Source organism: Cyprinus carpio, chromosome B1, assembly GCF_018340385.1.
Source record: "Cyprinus carpio isolate SPL01 chromosome B1, ASM1834038v1, whole genome shotgun sequence".
NCBI lineage: Eukaryota > Metazoa > Chordata > Actinopteri > Cypriniformes > Cyprinidae > Cyprinus > Cyprinus carpio.
Genome location: NC_056597.1, coordinates 20078211 through 20102577, shown reverse-complemented (window position 1 = coordinate 20102577; position 24367 = coordinate 20078211). Strand labels below are relative to the sequence as shown.

At 34.3% G+C, this 24367-nt stretch overlaps 1 protein-coding gene across 1 annotated transcript in view; it reads left to right on the top strand.

The window, feature by feature from the left end:
• The window catches only part of LOC109090263 (receptor tyrosine-protein kinase erbB-4-like), a 145961-nt gene that overhangs the window by 65199 nt on the left and 56395 nt on the right, over window positions 1–24367 (top strand). The window contains exon 2 of the mRNA XM_042716970.1: window positions 17514–17665. Within this exon, the coding sequence (XP_042572904.1) occupies window positions 17514–17665 (152 nt within the window). The remainder of the gene's footprint in view (window positions 1–17513; window positions 17666–24367) is intronic.

The window sequence follows — 24367 nt, the reverse complement described above, 5'->3', positions numbered from 1 at the left end:
TTGGCACGTTAACTTTCACTTAAGCTGGTGAACGATCTCAGCTTCAGCGCAGAAAGTGAGGAACTAACTGATCTCTGCTTCGTTATAGTTTGCACATATTTGTTTAGTCGCGAACATTGATCTGCCTTCAAGAGTCGCGCAATAACGTGCGTCATCACTACGACACGGCATTAGTTCTGGCTTTTGTTCACACAGTGCTCGTTCCAGGACTGAACCCGACAATGTTACTAGGTCCCCAACCCAGGATAAATCCCGGAATCAATCCCGGGACGTGTTTGCGTTCACACAGAAGGCGACCTGGCAATGTTCCAGCAATTTTCCGGGTACAACGTGCAGTGTGAAAGGGGCTACTGACTGCAATCAGAAAATGTGATCAGAAAACTGATGTGGTACTTGATATCGTTTTTGGATGTTTCTTCTACAGTTGTCATTGGATGTCATTGGATGGGGGAGCATCACTATGACTGTTGGTCATATATGATATGATCCAAGTGTACTTTTACATGGGAGGAGTAAGCACGGTTCATAGAAGAGGGTGTTTTGTGTTTTGTGAGGGGAATGTGTGCTGTGTCACTTCCCTTGGAGCAATTTGACTCAGATGTTCCTCCCATGAACACTATGACAATGGATCAAGGAGCATCGAGAGTAGCAAGTAATGATATCTGAACCAGTAGTCTCCTGCTACCTACTCAAAAACAAAACATTAGAAAATCCATTGAACTGTTATATTTCATATCAAACTTTTCTTTGTTTTTCCATTCCATGGGAGAAATCAGCACAAGCTGATTGTGTCAAACTACCTGGCCTTGTAGAACTACAGGGAATAGAATATCAGAAGGTCAAATCCAGTTCTAAAAGCGGTTTGAGATAATGGCGATGCCTGACTAACAGGACACATTGGGACCTGCTGTAAATCTGCAGTACTGGGGATTCTGTCAGTGTCAGTCATAAATTGATCCACACTCCTCACGCACATGCTTTATGAACGAGAAATTGTCCTTAAATGAGCAAAAGAGAAACGGCTCGTAAATTCGATGAGAGGAGAGTGACCACTCATCCCTTTGAAATGACAAAGGACAAAAGAGCCGCAATAAACTATGATTCAGAAAAACAAAAGCACTTAATGACATGCCAGAATACTCCTATGCTGATATAAGTGAGTATGCCTCAGTCATAGAATCATAAATGACAGTTTTTATTATTAATATATTTTATTTCTTTATTTATTTATTATTATTTTTTTAAGTTAAATAGAGAGCATATGGAGATTTTTACTTCATTTTTATTTTGTTCAAAAAACATTTCTTATTATTTTCAGTGCTGAAAATGGTTGTGCTGCTTAATATTTTTTTGGAAACTGATAAATTGTTTTTAGCAGCCTTTAATAGAACGAGTGAAAGTAGAAGATAGAAAGTTTTTGTAACTTTTTAACTTACTCTTTTTATTTTAGTAAGTTGTCAAGGCTAAATTTCTTATTTTCATTTAGTTTAACTTGACATACTGAACTAACTAAATCTAAATCAAAAGCAAAAATAAAATATTAATAAACAATATATGCATACTGTATATAAAAAAATACTAACATTTTAATTTAAACTGAAAATGGAAAATAAAAACTGATTCAGAAATAATAATAAAACTTAAATAGTATTTCAATAATACTTAACACTGAGCTAAATTTTGTCTGTAATATATCTTTAGTAATTTTAAGGAAAATAAATACTATTTGAAACAATGCCGATAATTACAGTAGGTCTCTTGAGCTTTTCTTGTTTTGTTTTTTTTCCTTCTTTTCTCTTCTTTTCTTTTCTGGGCTACACTGTGTGTGTGCGCAGCAGTTGGGTTGGGTGTAATGAATTGAATCCTGTTCTTCAATTGATTAGCAACAGTCGACCTGCGGAACTAAAGCATCAGCAGGACTAGAGTCCATAATCCTCTGTCCTGCACTGCAGTAATTGAGGTATTACACCTACGCAAGAGTGAGAGTGGAGAATAAGATTACTTTTTTATCACTTATGCTGTAGCACCTCTTCACTTGTAAGTGGTTTTAATAAAAGCATCTGCTAAATCCTTGTTACATTTTTTTAAAGCAAACCAAGACAGTATGTATGTACAGTATATAAAATCATGCTTTATTCTTGATTAGTTAGCCTTTCTGCAAATTACATTTTTATGCAAAAACTGGCAACATTTTGTCTAGAACACAAGTTCCTGAGCTATTGTATAAAAGCAATATCCAACATATAGTACTTCCAGTTGTTAGTACAATAACGTAAGAACATTTTTGAATGATTGATGATTGTCATTCTTGCTTGTGATATTGCTTTGATGAAAGATTTGCTGGTCATACCTTTTCTAAATCTGTGTCAACACAATTGGCTTTCAAATAGCATTTACTGTTTATTTATTTATTTATTTATTTATTCATTTTTTTATTTTTATTTTTATTTTATTTTTTGGGGGGGGTCGGTACTATTTGCATAAGTGAGGTGTACATACACAAACTTTAAACTGATCACACTTGAAACACCACTAGTCATTCTAGCAAAACCTGATCTCATGATTTCATTGTAGTTGCACATATTTTCATTCCACATATTCATTGTTTCAGAACACAAGGTTATTGTGATATGTATTTAGAACATTTGGTTTAATCACCAAGACACAACACTAAGATCTTCTTTCAAGTTAGTACTTTTAACAATCAGTTCATTCAAGAGCAAACAATGCAAGAGTCATGTTTCAAATCACCTGTGTTGCTGAAATAATTACAGTAATACAGGCAATAACTGTCATGTTAGAAAATACACTCATTACCTAACTTGCATATTTCACATAAAATCCATAATGTTTGTGAAAGTATTTATCCAGTGTGTTATCAAAAGGTGTGATGAAGGTATGATATGGGCATTGTGCTAGAACAGAGTTTACTGTCAATGCAGTAAATGTTCTCACTGTGCCATATGACTGCATCTATACTCTAGCTGAACTTTTCAGATGAAGGGTGAGTTATAGTAATGTGCAGTCTTTACCATGGTAATGCTTCTCTATACAGTATAACATGGCATAATTTAATGTAATATGCTATATTTGATGCCATCTGTGTCCCTTCTTCTGATACATCTCTGATCAATCTCTGATATATATATGTGTGTGTGTGTGTGTGTGTGTGTGTGTGTGTGTGTGTGTGTGTGTGTGTGTGTGTGTGTGTGTGTGTGTGTGTGTGTGTGTGTGTGTGTGTGTGTGTGAGTATGTGTGTATGTCAACCCATTCAGGTCTATGTGATAAACAAGTTAGGTCCAAAGTAATCAAAAAGTAGCCAAATTTGTGCAATTCAGATGAAGTTACTTACTACAATTTTCATCATGTAATTTGTAATCAGTAACAGACTACAATTTGTAAGAAATCTATTTATATATTAATGCGGTTGCAGCAGGTTTTTTTCTGTTTTTGCAATTGTAAACATGAAGTTTAGGCTAAATTTATCTTACTTGATTTATAATTAATCTTCATGACTTTGCTTTTACAGTTAATAGTTGAGTGCTGCCAAATAATTATTATAATACACATGTGGCACTGAGAGCCACACACACATCATGCACATAGGAACAGTCGCAGGCCTCATGGGAAAGCAGCAGAATAATGAGAAGACACCTCTGGCAGCTTAATTACTGCACACATCTGTCAGCATCACATATGGAGCAGGTGCCATCGCCCGAGACAAAGTTCCTTTCAGTGCTTCTGATATTAAAGAAAAACACAGGAAAGAGTGTCCCAGCTTGACTTTGGGAAACATTACTTTCTGGTCTTTCTGTGAGCTATGAGCTAACTGAGAAATACTGAAGTGGACAGAGCTGAACTGTATTTGGGGCAGTGATTTTGATTTCTAAGTTGTGCAGAACTTTTCTTTTAAATGCTGCTCCTTTTTCTAGGTCTCACTTGATTAACTAAATGCAAACTTCTAAATGATTAATATCACTTTCACATTATTTTTAGCTTTATATGCAATAATTTCAGATGGAATTCAAAGATAGTTTAAAGATAAACTTGCCCATCATAAGCCATTGATTTTTTTTGTGTCTATGTCTGTCTGTCTGTCTATCTATCTATCTATCTATCTATCTATCTATCTATCTATCTATCTATCTATCTATCTATCTATCTATCTATCTATCTATCTGTCTATCTGTCTGTCTGTCTGTATGTCTGTCCTTCTATCTATCTATCTTTTTTTTTTTTTTTTTATCTATCTATCTATCTATCTGTCTCTCTGTCTGTCTGTCTGTCTATCTATCTATCTATCTATCTATCTATCTATCTATCTAAACACCGACCTACCCATCTTTGATTTTTCTGACTGACACATAAAGCAACCAATCACAATTAATTTGGTTCCATGTATTGTTTAAGAGCATGATAATGTAAAGTATGTGTCCCTACAACAACAGACAACTCAAATACTTAATATTTTGAAAATCCAGCATTTAGTTGGTCCTGATTAGTGCTTATTGTCATATAAATGTGATGGTTTCTTCTTCCATGAGGGGGTTTGGCGTATTTTGGGGGTTCGGACCATTAAAGAACGTGACACACGTCTCATGAAAATACTATCAGATGATTTCAAAACCAATTTTGTGTGCCATATGCATCAGACATTCAGCCAATGTTCCATTGCTGTGACATCTGAGGCTGAGATGTCAAAAGATATCAATAATTCTCAGATTGCCGAGATGTTAATCAAAAGTCTGAGGTTTCAATATCAACTAATATTTTGCATCAAATTCTCTCAATATAAATTTATCTGAGCTATGTTGTCCACATTTATTGTATTCAATCTGTCACTAGTTCGCTCATGTATAGCTATCTTTATTTCCCAAACATTTGGAGAATACCTGAGACAAAGCTGGTCAATGAAACATAACCGTGAGCTCCATTAATTCTCATGTCCTCTGGGGGATCAGAACATGATGTAGGCTTTTACAAGGTGCTTTTTAATACATTTTGAATGTATGCTTAAAAACTATAACCCTTGCTGCTCCTACATCAGCCAAGTTCAACGAGTGGAACAAAAAAAGGTTTAAAAGAGTTCATTCAGACAGTCCACTGTTGTGACCTTGCTTTTCGTCTTGTGCCCTTCAGCGCCAACTCATTTATTTTTGTACAACGACACCGCTTTAACCACGGGATTATCAAAGAGCGCATGGCGACCAAGGTGATGAAATCCATGCGACATCCTTCAATCTTCATGCATTATGCACAGAACACTGTCAAAAGACGACCAGTAAAATGCAGAAAATAAACCAGAAAATACAGTAGACTGTTTTATAAGATATATGTTATATTCCACAGAGAATATGAAAGCTTTCATTTGTTGTACATCTTAAAAAAAAATGAAACTTTGAAGAAATCGATGCTATTGTTGTCCCACCAACGTGTGAAATAGGACCATGACCTCCTTCCAACATCTCTCTTCGACACACTAACGCCCTAAAGCACAAAGTGCTCCAAATCTGGACAGGTTTACAATAGGGAAGTCAGTGACCAAGGTTAATGTGGATCAGTGATATCCTGCAATTTTCTGACAAAGCACTGGCTATAGACAGCTGTCAGGGATATAATCATCTGTCCAAGCTCACACACATGAAAGCACCCAGCCAAGCATAGGGCATAGAGCACGGTACATTTCTTGGACTCCAAACTCCCAATACAATTATTCCCACATGCTTGACTTGTGAGAAGTTCTTGCTATCAAGGTAAAAATTCTGGGAGTTTACTGTATGTTTAATAAGATACATACAATGTTTTGGCATTAAACTCTAGATGGCGCAGTTCAATAGATATAACTCGATTTAACATAATGACATCATTATCATATGGCACAGCTGATTGGTTCTCTTCTGTATCAGTAACCTATGAGCTCGCTGCTCAACATTCAAACACCTTGCAGTGTTTGGTGTAGCAGTAGCAGCACGCTTCAGAAATCCTCCACCTTCCCCAGCTCCACCTGTATAGATCTGCTACGGGGTAATCATGTGTGCTATGGGGGTTATTCATTTATGTTGTATTTGCAACAGCAATATTCCTTACATGATCACAGCAGCATGTTGTGGATGTATTGGCAGTAGCAGCAGCAGCAGCAGCAACGTAGCAGGTCTATTCCGCGAAGACCGAATACATTTACACTGTCATGTACATTACCATGCAACATATGTTGTCATGACAGAACTGCATTTATTTGGTTTGAGGTCAGTTTTATTGGAATAAATAAATTAAAATAATAAATTAAAATAAAAAATAAAAAACTGGCAATTTTATTGCATATTTTCATGAGGTTATGTACTAACAAATACAGCATGTGATGAGTGATGTAACCATCCTACAACAAAAAGGGCACTAAAATTGTGATTAAGAGAGTAGTAGATTCAGATGCCTCTGGGAACTTTGGTTGAAGGTTGGGATTTACTTGTTATTGAATGGCTATGAAAACTGTTTATGCAAAACCCCAACATCAACCTTGACGACTGGCAAAAAAGGTAAATTCTTCCATGGCCATCGCATAAATATTTCAGCTATTTTCTCAAGGTCCAGAGCATTGCAGTGAAATTGTCTTATTTATCTACACAAACCTATGCACGAAATGTCCTTACTTGACTTTTTTAACCTTTTTATGTTTTACTTTCTATCTTTTTGTACTGCTTTTAAACTGCTCTTTGATATAGAGTCTAATATGGTCATAAGGACTGTCCACTGATTTATAGCCTCTCCAGGTTTTCAGATGGTTTCAGATGAATCCATGAGTGAAATATTAAATAATGCTATATAATCTTTATTGATATTGGATATATTTTATTGGACATATTTCTTTAGATTACCTTTGCTATTTTCTAACACTCAAATGTTCATCTTTAAAAACATTTAATTTAGCATTGACCATTTATCTTTTACTGAAAATAGCATGAAAAATTGTTATCAGCTTGCTGGTTTCAGACAGATATTTCAAATTGGTTCACTCTTAACATTTAGATTGAGTTGCAGGCTAACGCATCTTGTATGTTTGTTATGGTTGGATGTGGGTCCTGGTCTGTATCAAAAACTAACTTAAGACAACGACTATTGGCTGTAGGCCAAAGAAGTTTGAATCAGCTCATATAAAAAGGAGGATTGTTAAGACTCTTTAAACTCTTAGCTGAAGTTAAAAAAATTATTAATTACAGCCTTAAATGTCATCCATTCACTTTCATAATTTCTTGTATGGTTTCACAGTTCACACTGCTCGCTGACTCACCCAGCAGCTTTCGACTTGCTGTTCGCTAGTCAGAGTCAGGCCCCTTGGGTTCAGCCGATAAGGCTGTAGTAGCAGGCTGATAAATGGCACAGGCTCAGCACTGGTCTGAATCTGTTTTGACAGCAGTCTCCCACTTTCTCCAGGCTTTGTGAATGTGTGGAGATTACCACAACATACACCAATGAATTTTAATCTACCTGTCTTCTGCTCTCCCCTAATGAGAGGCAGGCTCCTGTGTGCATAAGCAGCTCGCCGAACCATGGACAGGACAAACTCCAAAAACATCATATAGAATATTAACCGTTTGGGAGAATAGTACACAATCACATTCGTCTGTGCTCAGAGCAAGCGCAAAATCGTGGCCTTCACATGTCAGGATGTCATGAGTAATATACATAGTTAAACACTTAGTGCTTATTTATTAATAGCTAAGAGTTTTAAGGTGTTCTGTCAGATATCTGGCTGTGAAACAGGTTTTTAGACTTTGTTTGATTGTCATTACCAGATGGTAACCAGATGCCATTACCAACTGGTTAGTTTCAGCAGGACAATCCCCTGTTGGTAACTACACTGTTGGTGTAGGGCAGAAAGGATGTTTTTTGATTGACGACATTCAAAAGAAGAGGGAATAAGTTTTTACAGAAAACATATAAATAGTGCAAGTCATTATAGTAGACGTTTCACTCGTGCACATATGTTTTTAAGGCTCTTAACAGATTTTTCCCTGTTTGCTCAAGAGTGATCAATCATATTTGTGGCCAGACTCATGAAGAAGTTTAAGAAAAAGAACTGTTTTTTTTTTTCATAACACAAATTGTAAAACTCTCTCTCTCTCTCACACACACACACACACACACACACACACACACACACACACACACACACACACACACACACACATACATACATTTGTGGTCTTGTGGTGGAAAAAAGTGAACCAAATGTAGAGTTGTAATATAAATTTGGATAGCATAGCTCAGACCATTTTGTCTTGGGAGAATTTGATGAGACATGTTTGAGTTTATGCAGAATTTCTGATTTTAGCAAATGAGAGCATAGTTTGTTGAGATCTCTTCTAAAACTTGACAGGCTTTTTCTCATGAGAAACTGGAGATTAAAGCAAAAGTCTGCTTAATTGAGAAACAGTTTAGATCCCAGTTGTGATTTGTGGAGGAGGAAAATTCTAGATAATATATTTTCCACTTAACATGAGCAAACTGATCTAAACTGATCTAAAATCTTAATTTGTGGTTACCTCTTTCTTAAGCTGTTTTTTTTTTTTTAAATTCCAAATGCACCCACTTCTAGGAAGCATTTTTATTCTTCCCATCTAAATATATGTGAATACACACCTCTTTGTGAATGCACTGTTTTTGCAGTCATTAGTAGGCAGGAGACTGAGCTACCTTTGCAAATCATCTCAATGAAATTCCCTTTCAATCTAGTAGAGGTCACTGCAACATATGAATGTTGAGAATCTATCAGTCTCTCACATTTATGATTTGAATACATTATTTCTGTAGGTGGCATCTCAGTTATCTGCAAGAGTTTCAACTATAGGGCAAAAATGAGGATATTTCATTATATTGTAGATTTTGGCTGGACCAAAAGTCTAATGTATTCAATCGCTATGCGTGTATTTTATCGTTCATCCTGTTTCATATTATATAGCAATGTCAAACCTGATTAAATCAGTGGTGCTTCGACTGATTGATATTTAAACAATACAAACTGCCTGACACCTGCACATTTAGACTACAACTTTTTCCTTGTTTAGAACAAGTAGTTGGAGTTGTCCTCTAACCCAGGTGTGCTGATTAGTAATCGTAAGTCACAGCAGTCTCAGGTTCTGATTTGCTGAGAACATCTTATTGTTATTGAACTTCCTGCTGTTCTGAACTGACAGGATACATCCCAGTTGATTAATAGTGTCCTGAAAAGTGGACTTCATAGAGTATTTGTCTTATTTAAAACTGTACATTTTCTGGACCAAATAACATTTATTTTCAGTGATGTATTAATCTACTTTTAGAAACATGATTATGATGTCATACTTCTGACTGTGCGAACCAATTAACACATTTTAAAGCATTATCGGTTAAGCTACGGATTGATTTCAACTCTAGGTGTTCACGTTGCCTTCTGTGACAAACTTTTGATTATCTTACCCTCTCCCTCTGTAATGTGCTGAACTTGTGGTAATAGAAGTGAAGGCAGTGTCAAAGTTTTAATGTCAGTCAATGAGTGATAGTGAAAAGAGTCATTACTCTCAGTCCATTGAGTTCATTATTGCCTCTCGCTGTAATAACCATATATCAGAGACTCTGTAGTTTGGAGCTCCGCCACTTGTTCGCTCCCGTTCTGTATTTATTGATTCATGGTTTAAGGTCAGACGTCCAGGTCAAGTCATAAAGCTCATAATGTTTTATTAGTATGAAACCTCGCGCATGCAGGAGAAAATCAATTTATTCAATGATGCTAGTGTCATACCAAATCTAAAATCATGTTAAGGGATAACTGCTGATCAAAAAAAACTTTTGCGGTTTTCTTTTGTCGCAAATTATAATACAATATCAAATAATTACTTTGTAATATAGTTTGTCTTGATACAAAACAGTAGTGCATATTTCTATCAATCTATCAATCTGTCTATCTATCTATCTATCTATCTATCTATCTATCTATATATATATATATATATATATATATATATAATTTCTTTTATATATATTCTTTTACACACACAGGGTTGCAAATAATAAGTTTTAACAGAAGAGAAATAATAATAACTAGTTTCTGCCACTGTTGGATCATTTTTATTTGTTTATTTATTTGCTTTACTTTTCTTAAATTACTTAGTGATATTTAGGCCAAGTATGGTAACCTGTACTTTTTGTCCTCTGCATTTATATGTTTGAATACTATTCAGTTATATAAAGTGAAATATGAGACATCAAAGTATACAGACTAACAAACAGACTAACAAACAGACTAACATTACTTTTGAGATTTCTATGGAATAGGGATTACCCTCAGAACATTATTTCAACTTTGGGGTCATTTAAGATTCTGACTTGGGATTTGGCCCATGTAGGTATCCGTCAGTCTCAAAGAGCATGGATCACACCGGAGGAAGATCACCGGTACAGTATCGTCTGTGACTTAGAAGTCCAATTTGGGAATGGCAGTCTCTGTCGCAAAACCTGCAGATGAACTTTGAGGCAGGTTAGATAGTTTGTGTCCTGGCCTTTCTTTGTAGCTGATTTGCCTGAGACTGCTGTTTGAGTGTCTCCTTAAAGTTGGATAAGTCATCTGTCTATGCTGTTAGTCTGTTCACTGTATATTGTAATAATGTTGGTGGACAGACTGGTAAAGATATGCCCCTTTTGAGTCACACTCTCAGACTGGAGACGAGATTAGTGGACTGTTTAATATGGCCTGTATAATACAAAACAAATGGCTTGCAGAATCTGCTCTGCAAAGCAGGAGTCAGCATCATGCTTTCTGCTGTGCGATCAGAGGCAAAGAGCAGCAGTTGACTGACTCTTAGGGCCTTTTCTACAAGATCCACAAGATATGAACGACTCAGAATACACTGAACTGTAAGTGCATCATGCTGTGTAGCTCTTTTCACTGGACTGTATCACCACAGGTTTATTTCGATTCATTTTCCTAATAAAATCCACTCTTTAATGGCATCACATCATGCAGTTATGTTATGCTGACATATCCCCTGATGATAGTTAAGGGATATTTTGTAGTAAACTGATTTTCCCCTTAAAACATATAACGTGTGATTTGCAGATAAATTACATCTTTTAGAAAGGCAGCAGCCATGTAGTAAAGCATCATGGTCACTGCTTTGTTTTCATCTTGTGTTCTCAATGGCCTTAATCTTCTTCTAAATGACATAATGGATTTGGAAATCAAAGCAGGAGCGTGATGTTCAAAGGATTATCTAAAAGTGCTTTATAGCACTTTCATCAGATGTTTAGGTAAGTCAGCTGTTCTCACTGAGAGGAAAGATATAAAATCAGCTCTATTTCGAAATCAAAGTATTTCAGTACACAATAGCATTATTTCACAATGAAGGAAACCATATTGTCTTCTGTAGAGCTCTTTTATAGCTTAATTGAGTTTCTCATGATTAATTAACATGGCAACATTGACACTGTTATTGAATTAAACTGAAGTTAATAAGTTCATATTGAAGTTAATAAGACTTTCAGAGAATGAATAGTTCAAGCATCTTTTGGCTTACTGACAGATTTAAAAATTATGTATATAGTTGAATGTCCTTATCTACCATTTTCATATGTGGTTGACTATATTTAGTATTCCAAAATACTGAATACCATGTGTGTGGGGTGCATTGAAAAACTAAGCACATATTATTACTTTACGAAGATGATCGGCATGGAATGAATGATAATTTCAATGACTGTGAGGCATCACAGCTTGAGTTCTGTGAACATCTGTGTCTGATTTCAGAACACAGTCAATGCAAAGGCTCCGAGACACTGTTCATTAAATGCTATAACACTCAAAATTAATCAAAACCACACAGAAGCTGGGTGTTTATCAAGAATCAGAATATCTTCACTTACCATAATGCTCCTCTAAATAGCACTCCTGCAGAAGAGTGTTCTGGGACATACCTAATTAATAGTGCAATTTAATTTCATTGTTGTGTGTTGAATTATCTCTAAGCGACAATATTGCAAGCATGCAGCCTCATTTAAATCAAATAAAATATTTCAAAGTATTTTACTGTTTTGAAAGTTTGACACATATTCATACTAAGTATTGCATTTTTACAATTTGGTATAGAAAGGAACTGGAAAGCAACTGAAGCCATCCAAATTGTAGATGATCTTGTTTCTTTATTATATTTCAAAAAGCATTTTTACAGTGTAACTGCTTGCAGCTTCTCAAAATGATACATATTCTATTTCATATACTCAGCTCATGCATCAGCATTCATCAAGAATATCAGCATATGTTCTCTCAAGCTGTTTATCTATGTGCCATCTACAAGATCAGGCTACATGAGCTGTTCTTGCTACATTAAGTGCAATTTTTTTTTCAGGGTTAGAAGTAAAGAACAGCGGCAGAAAATTGGCTGGGAGAGTCATTAAATCCACTGTCTGCTTAATGCAAATCACTTCCACCTGTGTCTCACCAGCAGGTGATGCCTCGCTGCCCACTGAGAAAATCCAAAAGAACGAGCTAATCAATGAGATGAAACATGTTTTATATTTGAGAGATTATAGTGATTTACAGTAGGCCAGAAAACTTTTGTGTCACTGTGTGTGTGTATATATATATTTATATTATATATATAAATTGTTATGCATTTACATTTAGTCATTTAGCAGACGCATTTATCCAAAGCGACTTACAAATAATAGCATGAATGACAACAACTGTATTTGGGTCTGTTTTATATGTCAATAATTATTTTTTTGTATGCCTTAGACCATCAGAAAATATGAATTGGATTTTCAGGTCTGGAAATATGGCTCACTGATGCTCCAGAAGGAAAAACCATGCATTAAATAAAACACTATGTAGTTCTTTGATGTATGGTCCTATTATTTAATATTAATATGAATAGAAATTAATATATTATTTAATGTTAATTAATATTACTATATTCCATGAATTTCAACAAACCACTTAACTTCTTCACTGTACCATGGTGATGCCACATTGTTTATTTAAAGCAATTTCTTATATTAGATCTTTCTACTGATTACAAGTAAATGCAATAATACATAGACCTTTTTGTGATGTTAAATGGGATACATATCAAGTCACTAAATATGTGCATATGCTTTCCAATCACATAGTCAAAGAGCGTAATGGTTAATATACACTTGTGGCAACTGCAAAGGTGACACAAACATTTGTGTGGTGCTCAATAAAGGCTTGCCACTGGTGAGAAAATAAGAGAAGATGTGTTGTACCATCAGGTTTGAGCTGTAGATGATGAGGGGCATTATAATGAAATCAGCAGTAATGTTTTCATCTGTCAGCCCATCAATCCTGGTGTGGTGCTCAGTTAGCTTTTTAATAATGGCATACACATCCTTACTGACGGATCTCTCAGACATCAGGGATTTCTGAATGTCACTTTCATTTCTGACTGTATGCAGGGTTAAAAAGAGAAATAAGAAAGAGAACAAGTTTTTAAATTCCAGTTTTAGACAGCTACATCAATATGACAACTTTAGTAACAAACAAAACAAAACTTTTAGGGCTTTTTTCTGAACAGTTCAGAGTAAAGAAACAAAACAACTCTTAAAAGTGTATGTTCATAGTTACTGCCCACAATAAGATGAGCAAGACGAACGTTTCTTCTTTAAAAAAAAAAAAATAAATAAAAAATTGTCAACTTGATGGATGTAGAAGTATTTTCTTCTACATCTTGAGTTTTTGTGTATCACACTGAGAAAAAGGATGCACCAGCAAGCTGAGGCGAAACCTCTACCCCCCGTGGTCCTGATCTCTATGGTCATACAGAGTAATTACTGAAATGACAGTAAATTAAAGAAAAGGTGTCCTTATTTGCCCATCGTTCTGCTTTCTGTGAAATAAATTAGTTGAGACCTCCGTGAGCAGCACAGCAGTAGGGCATATTAATATTGTTTCTCTTGGCAGCCACTCCATGCAGAAATTCCAGGAGTCAATGGTACAGACATGCCCACAACATTAAATACAATAGGCAAAAAACTCATTGCGCACAGCGGGGAATGACTGCGGGGAGTGACAGACAGACAGACACACACACACACACACACACACACACACACACACACACACACACACACACACACGCAATCTGTGCTTATCCACCCATTTAGATTAAAGTTATGAGAGGGACATGATATAATAAATTGCTTTTCTAAATGTGCTTAAAATAAATTGAGCTAATTTAACTAATTAAAGTTTAGTTGCAATTAAAACTTTTTCTCTACTAAGAGCTTACCTTGATGTGAAAAGTCTTATATAAACCTCACAATTCACCTGTAAATGCTGTCTAATGAGAATATAGTGTACTTTACATTAATGTTACAGTATTTTAAAGGGTTATTTCACCCAAAAATGAAAATTATTTCATTAATTACTCACCCTCTTTTCGTTCCAAACCTGTAAGACCTTCGTTCATCTTCGGAAGACAAATTAAGATATTTTTGATGGAATCTGAAAGCTCTCTGACCCTCCATAGACAGCAAGGATACAATCACGATTAGTACACAGAAACGTAGCAAGGACATCAGTAAAATAGTTTTACATTTATAGTAATGTAAAATTAATGGTAACCATCCTGAATAGATTTATTATCAGTTTGTTCCTTTTTCTTGTTCATTATCTAAATGCTATTGTAATTTGATGCTGTGAAAGACTCTTTGAAAATTGTAGACTGTCTTAAAATAGCATGATTCATATTAGGAGTGTTCTGTTTATTTACCAGATTTTCTTCTGAAGTTTCCCTCCAGGGTTCAATTGTTCCTTATTATTATTGCCTTGACTTACAGCATCACCATCTAGCCAGTGGCACACATAACGTTATAATCACACCACAAATATATAAAATATATTGATTAGCCAATCAATAATTTTTTTTACAATTCTTTCCACTACCTGAGCAAGTTTTTCTTGGTTTGCCTCAGTATGCAGCCTATTATTGCTATCAACATATTTTTTTTTTTTTTAAATCACTTTTTAATATGTTTTCTTTTTAAATGTTATGGTATTTTTGTTAATGATTAATAACATATTAATTACTATATTATTTTATAACATATTTTACATATATATTTAAAAGATATTTGTTATACAACAACAACAATAATATGAATAACTGTTATGCTACAGTTACACTGAATGTTATAAATATTATAAGCAGTACACTATAGCTGACTTGCATTAAATTGATCTTCATTATTGCTGTCACCATAATTTCATATTTTTATTTAGTATTGTTTTTTTAATAAAAAATGTGTTTGTTATTTCATAAAAATATATTTTGTATTTTGTTAATTGTTATATGAATTCATATTAATCATATATAAATGATTATATTGTTTTATTAAATATATATATATATATATATATATATATATATATATATATATATATATATATATATATATATATATATATATATATATATATATATATATATATTATAAAATAAAGATACTGCTAAAATTACACTGAATATTATACTGTGGTCAACAACCGCAAAAACATGAAATGTAAAAGTGGTTAAGAATACCTGAATACTGATTCACGAGATTCATGAATACTGATGCAGAAGTGGCATAGTGAGTATTTCCTGCCAAAGGAAACGAATGGCCATGTGTTTCACACAGGCACACATAAGCATTCTCACATGAATCATTGGACATGTACTTTCTACTCACACACATAATATTCGGCTTTGAGGTGCTCGGCAGGCATGGGCCAGCTGATGTAGCAGATGGTTCAGGCTGGACTCAGGAAAGTGTTTGATGGGTGGAAATAGGTGTATTTAATTGCATGTCAAGTCTGACATCTCTGCCAGGGTTAAAGGGGCCTGTCTGTTCCTGTGCCTGTTAGCCCTCACAGCTCCTTCAGCCAAGACTCATCTCTGTCCCTGGAAAGCATCGCTAATAGCACACACATACTGTACACACACACACACACACACACAAACAATAGATCTCCACTGGTTCTACAAAGAGCCTGGAAATGTACACTGGACATCTCAAAACATCACAATTAACATGCAAAAGTAGGAAAAAAAATTACATTTCTAGTTACCTTTTACCAAATGACAGATTTTGTGCAACCGTAATAGTTCGATCTATCTATTTATTAGGGGTGTAACGGTATATGTGTTCGTCTGGAACCGTCACGGCTCAGTTCATGCAGTCAGACGAATACAGTCAGTCATAGGCAATCAATCCAAAAGCGGGCTCGCATGGTAATGCAACAGGAGAGAGCAGAAGAAGAGATGATCTAGTACACACCAACCCAAAACAAGAACGGCGAGTTCAGATGCACGCAAGAGCTCGAAGAACTGCCTGCTTGGTTTAAATCAGCAATGTGGGAAAGTTTAGGATTCTAGAGATGCACCGGTCCACTGGCTATAAATCAGAACCGTGTTTTAGTTTTATTTGAAATCATTTCGCAAAATGTAATATGTGTGGAATTTTTATGAAGTCTGTAAAGAGGAGAAAATGCTGTACCAGACGTATCGAGCTCACTGTTCACGATGCTAGAAATATAGGACGACAGATATGTGGGGGTTTGTATGAATAAATATTTGAGAGGAACTGACTTCTTTAGAAAGGTTTTATGGCATTTTCTTTTCCTCTTACCTTCATATAATGCATGCATATTGATATAGTATTTAAAAGCGCAGCTATTTTGTTTACAGCCGTAAGCATTGAAAGTTGTAAACTGTTTTTGCATCATCCAAAGCATGTAAAGTCTGTTGTATCTTGCAGTTTTACACTCTTCTTTACCTTTCATATGAAACCCCATGCAATATTCTTCATTAAGAGTGAATCTTACTGGGTCACTTCAACCTGAGTTGAGATGCCCGAATAAAGCCTGGGGTCACTGAGATTCCAAGCCAGGATTAGTCTCCGGGATCAGTGGAACAATCACTCATCAGATACTTCATTAAAACCTGCCGTACAGGCCTCAGTGCTCAGCTGGGCGAAAATAAAGACACGCTGATGTTGCCAGGCACATAGACTTTTTTAATTGAAAAAGCGGAAAATGCCTCTTTCATCTGGTTGTTGTGGATGGCAGATGTTTAGTGTTGCAAAAGCAGGTCAGTAGAAGCGTAAACGCACATGAACTTTCGCTCAGTAATTTGGCTAATTACTTTCTTGAAGTAATGGCCTGTGTCTTTTCAGACAATATGTGCAATGCTGGAGCATCCATATGGAGAAAAAGATTTATGATTGTGGCCTTAGGACACTGCACACATTGTTTAGAGAAGCTAATGTTGCTTTGGAAGGTTTCCAGTGACTTACCTTTTATATTTTTTATTCTTTACTTCTTTCCTTCTCGTCCGTCTGCCTAATTTTTGTTTGCTTGCATAGCTGCAGTTATTTAATGCATACTATTTATGCAAGACTATAGATTATTAAGGAATTATTTGCTTTGATCCATCTTTTATTTTTATGATCCTTACCAGTTTTCTCTCTCTTTTTCTCCTCTATAGTGTGTTCTGGCACTGATAACAAGCTCAGCACGCTGTCGGATTTGGACCAGCAGTACAAAACTCTTCGCAAGTTCTATGAGAACTGTGAGGTGGTCATGGGTAATCTGGAGATCACCAGTATTGAAAGAAACCGCAATCTGTCTTTCCTCAAGGTGAGATTATCACTGCGGTCTTTAACAGCATTTTATGGATGTCATTATAGGGACAATCAAGGAAGGGCTTGATGAAGGGCTCCTCCAATGGGCAAATTATAGATTTTTGTCAGAGTACATGGCATATTTAATTTGATGCATATGAAAATGAGGCAGTAAGGTAAGTGGTGCAGTCTGCTCAGTATGTTGTAAAGACACGGTTGTGTCATTTCACAACCCATTTTTTCTCCAAAAAAAAAAAAAAAAAAAAAAAAAAAATGGAGCAATTTTTCATGTTTTATCCACTGAATACAAAAGTTCACAAAGGATGCTATAAAAGAAACTCTTCTGCTATAAAAGGTACTTATCTCTGCTGGACAGAAAAAAAAAAAAAAAAGCTTATTTATTTGTTTGTTTATTTCCTGGTCTGGTAAGCCAGTGGTTTCAAGGGAGCCAAAGGATGACTTAAGTGATAGTTCACCTAAAAATGAAAATTCCATCATCATTTACTTACTGTCAAGTTTTTTCAAACCTGACAGCAAAGAAGTTTCTTTCTACTGCTGAAGAAAAAGACATTTTGACAAATGTTGGTAACCAGCAATAGCCACTGACTTCCAAAGTATTTTTTTGTTTGTTTGTTTGTTTTTTTTGTTTTTTTAACACACTATGGAAGTCAATGACTACTGCCAACTGTTTGGTTACCAACATTCGTCACAGTGTCTTCTTGTGTGCACAACAGAAGGGTTTGGAGCAATAGGAGGGTGAGAAAATTATGAAAACGTTTCATTTTTGGGTAAAATATTCCTTAAAAGCACTTAAATTAAATAAAAGTATTATTAATATATTTTTAAAAAATATATAAAAATGAAAATTTAAAATGCTTAAAAGTCAAAAAGGTTGAAAAACTTAGGTCTATGCTGTTTTGTTGTTGTTGTTGTTTTTTTGTTTGTTTGTTTTTTTTGGTTGTTGTTGTTTTTTGGTAGACATTTTATAATCTTTGTTCCCTTCTCAGGTTGCTCTTACATACAGTATCAGGGTAATTTTGGGACCTGCAGAGAATAGGGCTCATTTCCTTTGATTATCTTAAAAGTGATGTAGTGTAGTGATCATCAGGGATGGGGGAAATTAATCAAACCCCTCTCAAGTTACAGTATCTTTCTTAATAAATCCCTAATCAGTGAAAAATAGGATGGAAAAACACAAGTTTAAAGTTTTAAGGAAATAAAGTTGGGTAAATTTTTTGTTTCCAACAAGCTGTTTTAAGCGAGGTCTAATATATTTAGACGCAGTCTAACTCAAAGTATTTATCAAAAGTTTCATAATATACAGTATAATATTCATGCACTTTTTCTGGTATTGCCTTGTCCGTTTGTCTCATATACATGGCTGTTGAGATGTGTCTTGCTTTACAAGTGTAAGATGTACATAGATTACTGTTCAAAAGGTTATTATTACTATTTTAATTATTACTTCTTCTTTTTTTTGCTATATTTTACAATATAATTTATTCCTGTGATGTCAAAGCTGAATTTTCAACATTATTACTCCAGTCTTTAGTGTCACTTAGTGTCATATTTTGGGAAAATCCCAGGCATTTTGAGCAGTATAGGACTATTAAAATATGTGCTAATGTAAAATTAAATTAAGTAGCCTACATAAAATTGTTAAATAAATCTATCTATCAGTACTTTTTTACTTAAGTACATAAAACATCGAGTACTTTTGTACTTTCACTCGAGTAAAATTGGAAAAGGAGTACTTTTACTTTTACTGGAGTAATATTTTATTATACATATCTGTACTTTTACTCAAGTACTTGATTTGTGTACTTTATCCACCACTGATTGACAGCTCATTAAAGTCTCATCAAGCCACCTGATTGTTACATCCCAGCTGAGTGGGAACATCAAGCTCAATGTCCCTGTAAGCGTGGACACATAATCTCCTTTGTCTGCAACTGAAATATCTGAAAAATGTAAACCGTGTGGGTTGATGTTGTTCAGTCGTGTAGTTTTTTTTGCAGACCCAACAGGATTTGCAGCACAATGGGCCTTTACTCCTGTGTAATAATGCTTCAGTTGTTCTGGCTGGCTCTTGTTCTGTTACACGGGTCATTCACTCCAGTCTCTACGGTCGTTGTGAAGAGTGAAGTGGTTTCGGGCAGTAGTGAGGAAGTTGAAATTGTCTTGAAAAAATATCCGTATTACATGCATAAAACAATCTGCTGCTGCCCACAGTCTCAGAGGAATGGGCAAGGAAGGTTTAGGGAGATTACTGTACATATTTGTTTCACATGTTACGTTATTAGTGAAAACCTAAACAAAATTCATAAAGTACTAAAAGTGAAAGAATATTCCATACTAATTCAACTCAGTTAGCAGCATTTGTGGAATAATGTGGATAATAAAATAAAATCAAATAAATATCTTGTCATTTGTTTTCTAAACAAAAATATAAAGGTTATATAGAGGTAATTGCACTGGAAACAAAAAGGTTTTTGAAAGCGAATTTTCAAATACTGTATATGCTTGTAAAACTTGGACCTACGTTCTAGTTTTAACAGTTAAATGTTGATATATGAATCGTGATATTATGTTTAAAGTTTTAACATTTCACATGTTTATACCTTGTTAGTTCTTGTAGTGATCATGGTCACATATCTAAAACTCCCCATGAACCACAAATGTTTTTCAATGTCCAACCTTTTGATAATTTTCATTCTGTTTTTAATTCAAAGTTGCTCTGATCTATAAACATTCTGAAATACCCCCGCTTCTTTCAGTTTTTTTTTTTTTTTTTTTTTTTTTTTTTTTGTCGTCGGGGGGGTGGGGGGGTGGAAGCTGTTAATGAGTGATTTGAGAATAACAAAATAATGTGATTATACTTTCACAGATTGGATCAAAGTCTTCACGATTTGTAGAATCACTGCCCAAAAACAGCTGAAACATGAAATTTAATTAGATTTGCTGAGAATTTCAATGCACAGTCAAATTAGGAGTGCTTGTGTGTGTATGTGCTTACAATGTTGATTAAAGTGATCATATTTTTTTAATTTTTTTCTTGTCACATCAACACAGGCATCATAATTTGTCTGGAAACTAAGCTTCTGTGTAGATAATCATGATGAAAGATGTAATAGAATATTTTCCTGCATCTAATTTTAAAGGTTACATGGAAACATATCCACCTTCTTCCCGTTAAAATGGGCGGGGCCATTTGTACATTTTATGGGTCTTGCTTCCTGCCTCATTTGCGTCCAGATATTTTTAGCTGTACAAAACCGCTTGTTTTGCTGATTGATATTGCAAATTGGTGTGTCTTACCATATTATTTTAGTTTATTATCTTAATTAAAAACACTCTGGTTTGTAATGCAAAAAGTTTTAATGTTTACTGCATGTTGTTATTCTTCTCGTTATTTCCCTATAGCGGCTAATTGAATGTTGTTATTGTTCTTGTTATTTTTTCATAGTTTAGGAATAAAGTGGATACCATCTTTGAATTTTGTTTTGTTTTGTTTTGTTTTTTGTTTTGTTTTGTTTTGTTTTGTCTTGTTTTGTTTTGTTCTTCTGTCTGCATTAATATTATATTAGCTTGCTTATATTAGACACATTTAAAGTCAACAAGAAATAAAAATATTTTGTTTATTGATACTAATTCTTGGTCTTATTTCATCTGTGCATTTTTTTTTTCAAGAAATGTTTTTCTCAAAAAAAAAAAAAAATGTCATTAATTTGAGGTCTGAAATGACTTTTGATTTTGCTGACATCACCAAGCCCTCTGAACCTCCTGAATTGCACTGAATATCCTGTTTCATATAGGACTATTTCAAATTACAAATGGATTGCATACATCATTTAATGTTGCCTTTAATGTACTTTAATCACCATTCTCTTTAAGATTCAACAGTTTTACTTAAATTAAAATCCTTTCAAATAAAATTGCCTTCCTGTACGGAATGTAGGCAGAACTGTGATTGGTCATTAATCAAACTCGACCCATATGAGAGAAGATTGTTCTGTTCACTGGTTTTCTCAGGGATGTTCACATTTATATTTGAGAGTTAAATTCAGCTTCCAGAGAGTTCTTTTATTTATGCTGCTGATTTATTTCAGATTCTTTTTTGTTATTGTTATTGTTTGAACTCAAATGACCAAATTCTGCTGTTAAGGATCTCATAGAATCATATAGCAAAGTATTATTGCTTTTAGTGCCTTTGAAAGCTGAGACAACTTGTATGCACATTTCAAATTTACAGTCTTTCTCTACCTGAAAAACAGACCATTCATGTGCATCCATGTTTTGGCCCAATCAAATGCTCTCTAAAATGAGAATGTCCCATCATGATTGTGATGTAAATCTGTTAGCTATTTTAAAAGAAAAATGTGTTCTGTCTGAACTTCCTGCATCAAAAGGAAATACATAAACCAAGAAAGAAAAACAATGCTAGATGCCAAGGGATTTATGCATTTGCCAGATTTTATTCGAAGCGGCATGCATTGCATTCGAGATACACATTTAGTCAATTCATTCATGCATCTTATTGTAAAACACGATATGATCCATATATGCTCTCTGCATTAATGTTTTTTCACATGGTCTCTATTTTTTGCATTTTATTTAATTATCAAAAATTTGTTTTTGTTTTTTCTGTACCCTTCCTATCTATAGTTTTCTGTGTGACTCAGTAAGGGCCACTTGCACACTTAAAAGTGAATTTAAATGGGGCCTGTAATTTAGCTGGTGAGTGAGACAAAAAGCCACTTGACTCCTGCATTTCGGTTTTAGACATCCTGCATTTTCACACTGAAATATAATGTAGAAGAAGGGTTTTCAGTGATGTAATGTCCAGAGTAAGAGTAGGATTGTTGGAGGAAGTATTAATCACTGTGATGTGCTAACAGCTCTGCCTCATTATCACTGTCACTGTGAGAGGTTCAGGCAGTTTCAGTGCAGAGCCGAGTGTTACTGCGAGCTTTAAGTGAGTCATTTGTTAAGGCGTGCACTTCACTAACTCATTGCTACAGCATTAGCAATTTAAGTGTGTCTGAGTTGTATTTATGTTTTGATAATTATAAAGTCATTTCTTGAATATGCATGCAAGATTTTGCATGTTTGTTTGTCATTTGCTGATTTAAATGCTTTATGATTCACAGGCAATTAATGTTAGAAAACGAATGTTATTGTAAAAAAAAAAAAATGTTTAGCATTGTTACTTTCTTACTTGATAGTTTGTTTGTTTTTTCAACCCAAAAATGAAAATTGCAGAAAATTTACTGACCATACTCTGCAGTGAATTTTCACTTCATAAGATGTTAACTGATGGACTGGAGTGGTGTGGATTACTTGTGGAGTATTGTGATATTTTTATCAGCAGTTTAACTATCATTCTGATGGCACCCATTCACTGCAGAGGATCCTTTGGTGAGCAAGTGATGCAGTGCTACATTTCTCCAAATCTGTTCTGATGGAGAAATAAAGTCATTACATCTTGACATGATATAGAGTAAATTTTCAGCAAATTTGCAATTTTAGGTGAAAAAAAAAGAAAAAGATTTAAATAAAATATTGTGTAGTATTTTATGAAGCTAACTAACCATATAATTGTGGATCAAGGATAGATGTTTAAATAGTTTGCCTATCCCAGAATATGAACCACGACTGTGAATCTACTTAACTATGGTAACTGAAGCTGACTCAGCTCAGTGACATATTCTATAAATAGCTACATGAAATCCCCATATTCTAAATTGATAATGCATTCCATAAATATACATTTTTGTGTTAACCTTTGCAGAACTCTGACGGTCACAGCATGATTTACTTGGCCTTTTCACTGGTTTACTGCTGTCCCATGGCCCTGTTTTTGTGACAAAATGGGTCTGTTCCAACATTTAATGAGCTGCCTTACTGCCTATTGCCAGTATAGGCAGCTGTCTTCTATAGACAGCATCCAAACAGAGATGGAACCTCATAAGTGACCGATTTTTGAACCCTCTACATAGGCAGCAACCCAAATAGTTATTTGCGTAGGAGACTCTACTTACAATTGACTGAGGTAGAGTTTTACATATTGCTAAGCTAACAATGAGCCTAACTATACTGCACACTCAAAAGATATTTCATAGTTTTTTTTTTGTTTGTTTTTTTGTTTGTTTGTTTGTTTGTTTGTTTTTAGGTTTTTCCATTTAGTTTTCTGTATTAATTTATATATTTAAATATGTATGTATCTATGTATGTATGTGTGTATTTATTTATTTAATTTAATTGTATTATTATTATTATTTATTCATTTCTGAATACCATCCCATCCAAAAGTTTTTAGGTCAGTACAATCCTATTTTTTTTTCCTGTTTTTTTTTTTTTTTTTTTTTTTTTTTTTTTTAAGAAATTAATGCTTTTATTCAGCAATAATGCATTAAATTTATCAAAAGTGACTAGAGTGTGTAAAGACTGTTACAAATTGTTATATTGTTAATAATTCTATTTTCTTAATGCTGTTCTTTTCAACTTTGTATTCATCAAAAGATATTGGTTTCCACAAAAATATTAAACATCACATATTAGAATGATTTCTGGAGGATCATTTGACAAGAGTAATGGCTGCAAAAATTCAGCTTTGCATGAAATGAATAAATTACATTTTTAAAATATATTGAAAAAGAAAATAGTTCTTTTAAATTATAATAATATTTTACAGTTTTACTGTATTTTTGATCAAATA